At 49.3% G+C, this 9,405-nt stretch overlaps 1 protein-coding gene across 2 annotated transcripts in view; it reads right to left on the bottom strand.

The window, feature by feature from the left end:
* Positions 1-2,607: 2,607 nt before the first annotated feature.
* CABP1 (calcium binding protein 1) overlaps positions 2,608-9,405 on the bottom strand; it is a 13,913-nt gene continuing 7,115 nt past the window's right edge. For both annotated transcript variants that reach the window (XM_010150199.1, XM_010150198.1), the window contains 5 exons: positions 7,759-7,789; positions 6,941-7,084; positions 5,559-5,668; positions 5,005-5,152; positions 2,608-3,215 (listed from right to left, as the gene is read on the bottom strand). In XM_010150199.1, coding sequence (XP_010148501.1) covers positions 3,190-3,215; positions 5,005-5,152; positions 5,559-5,668; positions 6,941-7,084; positions 7,759-7,789 — 459 coding nt within the window. In that variant the 3' untranslated portion in view covers positions 2,608-3,189. The remainder of the gene's footprint in view (positions 3,216-5,004; positions 5,153-5,558; positions 5,669-6,940; positions 7,085-7,758; positions 7,790-9,405) is intronic.

Genomic DNA, 9,405 nt, shown 5'->3' with positions numbered 1-9,405 from the left:
GTCACCAGCAACTTGATGCCAGCTCGTGCCCCAGATGTCAAAGGCTCTGTATCCTGTTACTAATCCATTGAGCCATCAGTCCCTTGATACAGGCTGGATTTACACCAGTAACCTACAAGTGAAAGGCTCAGGGTTGTCTTCTCAATCTCTTGATCTCTCCCTGTCCCCAGCAGCTGTGCTGAAATGACTTTTCATCTTGAGTCAGTCCTGCCTGGCCTACAGCCCTGATCATTTACAAATGGTGTGGGGCACGTGTTTTGGGCATTAGCCATTTCCTGCAGGGAAAAAAGATCAGGATTTGGGATGTCCAAAAAGAGCAGCAGAGATGTGTGGGTCAGAAGCAGACCTCACAGCTAACAAGACATTTAAGACATCAGTGTGAGCCAGCCCCACTGCCTGGGCCAGCTCCCAAACCTACGGGGCTCAGGTGCCCAGAGGGGACTGGCTCTGCCCTGCCATGCGGAGCTACTTGGAAGACTCCCTTGTTCCAGATTGGAGATGAGAGCAAAAGGATTATCTCTGGAATTAGATTATTTAGATTGGAGCTTTAATCTCTGACCCTGTGTGCACAAGAAAATGGTAAAACTCCCTGGGATTATTTGTGGTTTGTCATGCAAGTAAAACCAGGCTTGCTGGAAGGAAAAAAGATGAATGCTTTGAAGACCTGCCCTGTCTGACCTGTTCCCTGTATCGTGGTGAGACCTGGCAGAAAAGAGCTGCAGATCATTTGGCAGACACCCAGTTTTCCTCGTAAGTAGCTGTGGCTCCAGGACTGTCTCTGCAGTGACACAAAGGTGTTCTGCAGCCACCCTTCCCCTAGCACTGGTGTCCTTGTGTTTCTTGGGAAGACAAACATAGCTCTGCCAGGGAACAAATACAGGCACCTGCCCAAGTGAAAATGAGAACATCCCCAGCCACCGTGAAGCTGTGCTGTAGATCAATGCAGCATCTAGAAATGGGTTTACAATTCTAAATACATTAAGACCATGTCCTGCCATCTGCTGCTGTGGGCAAAGGACGCGGCTGCTGGGTGCAGGACCCGGGAAGGAGCAGGAAGAGGCAGCCACCACGCTTGTTACCACTGACTGTTGTCAGCCTTGTGCAAGCTGGCTACGGCACAAGGCGCATCCCCCAAGCATCACCAGTCCCCACAGGCAGGCACAGGCACTCTGCTGCAGACTGGCCAGCAGCGCGCCTGTCCTCTTGCTCTGTTTACACACACACACGCTGCTTCCTCAGCAGGCCCTGCTCTAAGTGGGGCTCATTCATGTACCAACACTCCCTGTGGCAGACACAAGCCTGCACAGGTCTCCCTCCTTCCCCACTATTAGCCTAAGTACACCTACAATTTACCAGGACTCTGGACTCTGTTCAGTTTATCACCCTCATCTCCTAAGCACAATACAGCTGCTCTGCCAGTGAATCTGGAGATCTGTAAATATCCATTTTCCAATTTCTTGGCTCACACCCACATTTCTAAGACTGGACCAGCTCCATAGATACACACACATGGTTTGCATACACCCACTTGCAAACAAACTCTTCTGCTGCACTTCCAGGTTCCTATCTGCACTCCCTGCTTTTATGTGCACACACACAAACCTCTCCCAGTGCACACGTCTGTGCAAACAGGAGTATACACACACACAAATATAAGGAGAAACAGTTTTTCCCTTGATGGGATGTCAGCCATTGCTGCAGCTATGCTGGTTGGCACAGCAGAAGAGAAAATCCTCCTTTGGGACACAGATTTGTGGACCCCAAGAATTTGAAAGGGAACCTGGGAAGTGAAAGATTTGAGATGGAGGAAGCAGGAAGATGTTGGTCCTTAATCTCGCAGTTGGTGGAAAGGAACAGTTGAGAGGAAAACAGCTCCTGGTTACTTGGAGAAACGCCCAGCAATGACGATGCCCTTTGAAGCCTAACCTTTCTCTGCATAGAGAAAGGGGGCAACTGCAGGTCTGGCAGGGAAGGAAGTAGGAGGTTGGGAGCATCTTGAGGAAAGGGGAAGGAGGATGACCATGTGATTATCTGGAAGCAGCTGGTAGGGCCTGGAGGCTGCAGTTGTCACTGCTGCAGACACGTGCAGCATTTTGGAGTGTGAACACACCTGAGAGAAGGACACTGCCACACAAGGAGGCTCCCGGCCAACCCCCAGCACCAACGGTGCTGCAGCTCAGCTCCCGCAGCCCAGCCTCCGCTCCACTGACAGTCATGTTTAAAATGGTTTGAAAAGGGGTGGCTGGCTACTGCTGCCTATCCCCCTCCCATGCAGCTCCCCTCTGTGCCCCTTCTCCCACTGCTCCTTGCTGCAGCATCGCAGGGGCTCTCACCTGCCCCTGTGCAAGTAGAGGAGATGCCGGGATGGGGACCCTCTGCGCTGCCCTCACCATGAGGCACCTTCAGGCCCTTGGCCATGGAGACAGGAGGAGGGAGGGCAGAGCCCTGCCACAGGCTTAGTGGCTGGCAGTGACTCCCGTTCCTGCAGCAAGGACTGGCCTCTGGATCCCCACACAGACACTGGGGTGGGCATCTGCTGCACCCCTTCTCCCCCAGCCCAGCCACCACCTCTCACAGGGACATCCAGGCTCCACATCATTTCCACAACGTGCATATTTATCGCTTTCCCCCCACAAAAACATGTATTTGAATTTACTCTTGGTAAACATAACCACAGGAGATGCAAATATGTGCTGGGGAAGCATAAATAACTCCACACAGATAGACACACAGACAGCAAACACAGACACGGTTCACCAAGGGAAACCAAGAAGTGCAGAGCACGCCCTGAGGCTGCCACCAGTCCCAATGGCTTTGCTCTCCTCCACCAAGTCAAGAGGATTTCTCCTGCTCTTATTTGCAGCAGCTGGTGGGAGAATAAAGCTGGGGAGGAGGAGTCTAAAGTTGCAATTATACCATGAAAGCATCATGGCAAGTCCTGGCTCTGCAGTTTCCTGCAATCGTTTCCAAGGAATGGTTCCAGTTGTAGGAAGTTGCAAGTCTTTCACAGTGTGAAAGGGTGGAGGGGCATGGGGACCACCATGAGGGAGGAGCAGCAGGTCATCTTGCAATGTCCCAATTGCAGCCAGCCGATAAACCTTCAAGTGGAAACACTGGGGCTAGATGCTCCATCTAGGTCCTCTTCTGCCCTCTCTAAGGTGCTGATTCTTCTTTAGCTGAGAATAATCTTCAACGGGACATCATGCGAACAAACTCTGCAACCAGCAAGAAAAGACAGCCCTGAAGCAGAAGGCATGCACAGTCCCCAGCCCAGCTCTCATTCCCTGGAGATAGCAAGCAGCCCGGGTGACACCCAGAGTCCACGCGCTGCCAGCAGGTCTGTGCTGCTCCGTGACTGGCCCTGGAGAGCTTGCACAAAATGGGCTTTCATCCTTCTTTTAGATATGATGATACGATCCCACTAGCAGGTCAATCCATTGCCTCAGACTCCCTCCCAGTCAGCATGCAGTCTCATCTGCACAAGCAACTCCTCGTGAGAGCTACGGCAGTTGTTATCTCCCTTCCCTGTAACTGCAGGGAACCTTGATTTATAGTCTTGGGAACAGAGTCTCCTTTCTTAGTCAGCTGGTGCTTCACAGATACACCAGTGTGGCAAAACACCGGCGTTTTGGTAGGCACCACCACAGAGAAAAGGTTACTTTGATGGACTTCCTGTTTTTGCAGACACAGGCTAAGTGTAAGGATGGCCTGAATCTCTTTCTTCACCACCCTGCAGCTTGTGAAGTCAATTACAATTGTTCAAATTGAGTGTAAATGCTATCAAATCTAAATGTGTTTTCATTCTGCACTTGAATTGCTGATAAACTAATAACTCTGCAAAGAGGAGGGCAGTGAAAATTACCGCCTTGACTTCTCCTTTTCCACTGATGGAGGTGTCCTTTGACAACTAAAGCAGTAACTCACAGAGAAAATGATACGGGGATAGCATTTCATGTATTTTAGCTGTCTAACATAATTTAGCTGTGGCAAACAGGAGAGCTACTGTCATGTAATCAGCCAGTGCATTAGAACTGCAGCTACCAGATACTTTTGAGGGAGCCACTTCTAGTATTTTTAGCATTTTCAACACCCTCAGAAGCTTCAGAAATCCTGAGGACTGAGACTCCTTGTCATGCAGGAGACCTTTTTTATGCCTCTGAGCCAAAAAGTGATGTCAATTTTACTTTAATTATGTGGTTCCTGTGCTTTGCCCTTACTGCAAAGGGACATCTGGATTTGCATTAGGAAAACAAGCAGCCTGCCACACTCTCACACCTTCCAGCTCTTATATCCGCTTAGCTGTCTGATATCAACTGCTTCCCTTGCCAGAAACCCTGAGCTCTATTAATATTGCTCCTGCCATGGCTAATGGCTAGGATAGTAGCCTAACCACTCTTAGTTTTGCCAAGTCCTTCTGGCATGAAAAGTGGGACAAGAAATGAATTATCTCTAGGATTTAAGATGACACCTCTAGATCAGATATCTGCAGTTCTAGTGAGCACATCTGGGCACATGACCATCTTCTGGCATAAAGGCAGAGAAACAAATCCTCCATAAACCCAGATAATAAGGTGAGCCACAGGAAATCGAAGGTGCAGTGCATTCTCCAAACCAATACAGCCTCCTCACATCTCTTGCAATAGATTTAATAGAAAGGAAAATGCTCCATGAAAAGAAGGCTGGCCCAGGATGTGTGCACCAGAATCTGCTTCTCTGTGACAGGCCATATCTCTTACCACGCTAGAGTTATGGAGACCCAATTGAAACTGAGGTGCAGCAAGAGATGATACACAAATGAACGCTTCTGCTGAGGAATTTCCCGTGTGGGCCAATGTTCTCCATTTTTCTCGTCTGACTAGGAAAAAAACCAGACTTCCTTGAGATTTTTCTCCATACCTCAGATACCCGGGCCCTGAGCATGCAGTCCCCTTCCACTTCCACCTCTGAGCTGAAACTCTGACTCGCACCAGAGCAGATGGACAGGGAGCGTTCATCCCTTCTCACCTTCAAAATCAACACGCCCATCTCCATTCAGATCCACGTCCCGGATGATCTCTTCAATATCCCGATGGCCCACCTGCTGCCCCAGGAGCTTCTTCATGGCTTCTCGCAGCTCACTGGTACTGATCTCCCCATCGCCATTGGTGTCAAACTGCAAGTACATGAAAAATACCAGCAGGGGAAATACAGTTAATGGAAATGGATCTTGCTCTGGGTTGGATTTTGTGTTGATCTGCTTCCGAGTGACCTATTTTTCCTGCATTAGTTTTGCGTCCCTCCTTTTTCTCCTTTGAGTGCCTGGATCCAGTCTGTCTTTTGTCCTCAGAAACTCCTCTTAACTCCTGTGTCTGCACCAGCTTTCCTCTTCCTTGCCTCAAGGGTTCCCTTATCTCAGTGACTTTCTCTGCTCCTCCCTTGTTTCATGCCTGGCTTGGCTCTTTCTCTGTCTTCCACTGTGCTGCTCTCTCCTCCTCCTCTTCCCTTCCCCAGTGGGTCTTCTCTCTTTCCTGTCTCCTGCTGCTCACCTCTCTGGGGGCCACGCGATAAGGAGCACTCACCTCTCTGAAGGCATCACGGAGCTCTTTTACACCAATCATGTCTGCAGTTTCTGCCAGCAGCTTTGGTCCCATCAGTTCAACAAAATCTTCAAAATCCACATGGCCACCCACTTGGGATAAGATGGAAGACTGTGTGTAAGAACTCCATAAACGTATGGACCCAAGCCCAGCACTCACTTTGCACTTTTCTGTGCCCCAGGGAGCAAACCACAGGAGGTGCAGGACAGTGCAAGGAAAAGCAGAGGTAGTTTTATACTTCCTATTTTATGGATTGTGGGCTAGGAGGAGTGAGCCCAAGCTATTCCATCCTAGGCTGCCATGGACTGTCACATCCTTATGGCATCATGTACCAGGTATTAGAGGCTCGATCACTCTAGAGCTTTTAGCAACCCTCTGCTGTGCCTATGACAGAGGGTATGGCAAGGGCACAGGATGGTGTTGCTGCATGGACTGGGCAGTGCCTTGAAGCAGTGGCAGAGTCTTGCTCCATTGGTGGTGGCTAATATATGTCCAACTGTTTATTCATCATATTAGCCCTTTTTCTTGTTTATCCCCTGTCTGAAAGCTGGCAGTAACACTCTCAAGTTCCTAAGCACTTGTGTGCCAGGGTTATCAGCTGCTTTTGTGTGTGACTGGCTGCGTATGTCACAACTGTTTTCCCTCCCTTGACCAAGTAACTTGTCCTTTTTACATCATCATGTGTCAGAAATTACATGCACTAAATATCCTTTTTCACACCTAGCTAAGGGTAATACCCTGCACTGTCACAGCAAGAGGTGACAAAAAATGCTGGTGAAAGACAAGGGGCACACAGTTACAGTGAATGGGACACGTTTATCACATTTTTCCATGACTCCAGCAGATGCTCCCATCTGACGCTGCCAGCACAGCTTGCTTGTAGCCCATCCCCAGGCACACAGCAGATCCATGAACACCAATGCAGAGCAAACAGCCCATCCATCACACATTCTGACCACAGCATCTCCACCTTCCCAGGCTCTTTCTTCAGTCTGACACCACCTGACACCAGCTTCAATATGACAACACCCACGACCTATGCACCGATGTCTGACTGCCCACACCAAGGGCAGTTTTATACCCTGACAGCATAAGCACGAAGGACAAGCCTTCCACGCACTGTTCCCAAACAGTACAGTCCACACATTCCCTTTGTCTGATAAGAAAGAAACAAAGGCATCAACTGCTAGGGACCACAAACAAACAGGAGAGATGATAGGGAGCAAAAATGAGAACCAAAAAGAGGAGAGGGAAAAAAAAAAAAACCACAAAGGAAAAGGGACAGCAGGAGACTGAGAGAGCCCAAGGCAGTGATGCAGGGCAGAGCAGCCAGAGGGAGGTACAGCTAGGTGGTCATTACTCACGGTTCATGTTGATCTGCTGAGAGAGCTCTATTAGCTCCATCTCAGTAGGCATGTAGCCCATGGTTCGCATGCAGTTCCCCAGATCCCTGCAGTTAATAAAGCCATCCTTGTCTTTATCAAACTCCTTAAAGGCTTCTCTTAATTCTGTGGGAGGGGATCCAAAAAAGAACAATATTGTCAGTGACAGCTTGAAATACCTTTTCCAAGAAACTTCCCCAGAATCAGCAGCACTTTATGGGGCCAGACTCCCCACGATACTCTGTATTTTCCCAGCAGGTCTCCCTGAAAAGAGGCAATGACTGGAGCAACGTTAAGCTCTTCTGTCAGCAGCACTGCTGACCCCTGGAAAGCTTGCTTGAACTACAAGTGCCATGAACAGATTGTTCTTAAACTGCACTCCCTGAAGAAACTGGAAGAAGTCAGTTTTCCCAATTGTTACCCCCTATATTATATAGCACTCACTGTAGGGATCAGCAGGTAAAACAGCTCCCCTGGAGCCATACTAGTGTATTATGCTCTATGACACTTTCTGTGGGAGCAGGGGTGGAAAGCAGTTTCCTGACAGCTAATACCCCCTTACTTTACTTATCTTCCCACCCTAAAGAAGCTGGAATGGATGCAAATTCCTTCACAGTCAGCACTTTCGCAGTTTTACATATTATCTCATTTTGCTGGGGTTGCCAGGAATAATCCCAATAATCACCTCCCTTGATTTACCCCAAATTATTTTACTCCACACCAGCCAACCTGGAAGGGCCAGCCAGTATTTTTTCACTGGGCAGGGAGAAAGGTGACACAGAAGGAGCGACAAATTTTACCTTCAATTTCTTCTGGACGCAGTTCTCTATCCTGCAAAAAGAGAACATACCATGTTAAAGCTTGCCACAAACATAGTTTCAGAGCAGCACTTGTTGGTGCAAACTGTTCTGGGACAAGCCAGACTGAGAGAAGAAACAAGAAGGTGATGACATGTTTAATACCGTCTACCTAGCAGGGCTTGCCAGCTCTCCTCCCCAACGGGAGGGGTGCTAGCCTGCACACTTCCCTGTGGAAGCCCATCTCCGTCTCATCTGCTGGACTAAGGGACAGCAGGTGCTCCCCCAGAAGAGAAGAGACCTGGGCCACCACAGCCATGTGTGTGGCCTCCCCACTTGATGGTACTATGAGCACCTTCATGAAGCTCCTACATCATTCCCCAGCACCAAACCCTGGGGCAGAGACTGGCCCTGCAGCAGCTATAATCTTCCTTAGAGCTCTGGCTGTATTTCCTACTGCAGCTCCCGCTGTAACAACCAGATGAAAACAGCTGGAAGCAGTCCCTGTAACCAGCAGGTCTATACCATCGTCTGCTTGGATCGCTGCTTGATCCCTGTCCTTCTGGCAGGTCAGGGACAGCCGCGAGCTCTCTTAGCCCCAACATCCCAGCGCCATCTCCTATTGTCAGTCCCCACACAAAGGTAGGAACTTCGCCCTTCCCCCCAGCCTCTACTCCATATACAAGCATTTTGAAACCAGGCATGATGGCAGACACACAACATATACATCATCAAGGTCATCTACAAACAAAACAGGACAAGGATTCACCATGTTCAGGAAACACTGCAACTTCAAACATCCAATTGAATTTCTTGGAAGAAGGGGGAGGATATATACAAGAGTATAGGAAAATTCCAACACTGCACCAGGAAGAAGAGATGAGCATGGAAATGCACTGCTTTCTGGTTTAAATGCCCTTTCTAATTCCTCTTATGGCTCCCAGGCAAATCCAGAACATCTGAAAATTTGGAGACACGGAAACACGATCTCTTTTGTCGTCTCACTCTCGGTTTTCCCTTCAACCATGGGAGTTTCTCCTTGCCTTCCAGCTGTCCTCCAGCTTCACCACACGTCCCTGGAGACTGTGCCCTTGATCAGTTTGAGAAGGATGATCTTTTGCTATTTAACCACAGGCTCCTCTGGAAACCAATGGCGGCTGCTCAGAGAGCATAGCAAACTAGGACACACACTGGCTTACGTCTGTGCAGAAGTGGGCTGTGCCAGAGAAACGACCAGCTTGCCACTCATAACCTTCCCAGAGGCATCTCTGTGCTGGATGGAACTACTGGAGCGCACTGGCTCTGCTGTTTCATCCTTCACAGACCTGGTATTTTCAAACATGTCATCCCATTTGTTCTGCTTTCATCAAGACCAAGTAATAAAACAATTCGAACTCCTCAGACCGGATGCAAGAGGCACTATTGCCCTCCTGCCGTAGATAAAACACCAGATGAAAAGCACCCACGGTCAGTACCAACACCTTGTGCACCCTATTCCAAAGTTCACAAGCATGAATCCCCGGAGATACTGCTGCATGCCGACAGCCAGCTCAGTGTGGCGGCAGATGCCAGGGTGCGACTGCCACTGCCACGGTGCAAAGGGTGCCGTGACTCAGCCACGGTAACCGCTGTCCTGTGAGAGCGGCTGGG

This window comes from Eurypyga helias, unplaced genomic scaffold, assembly GCF_000690775.1.
Source record: "Eurypyga helias isolate BGI_N326 unplaced genomic scaffold, ASM69077v1 scaffold17044, whole genome shotgun sequence".
Classification (NCBI taxonomy): Eukaryota; Metazoa; Chordata; class Aves; order Eurypygiformes; family Eurypygidae; genus Eurypyga; species Eurypyga helias.
The sequence above is the reverse complement of the archived record's forward strand: the minus strand, read 5'-3'. Positions and strand labels throughout refer to the sequence as shown.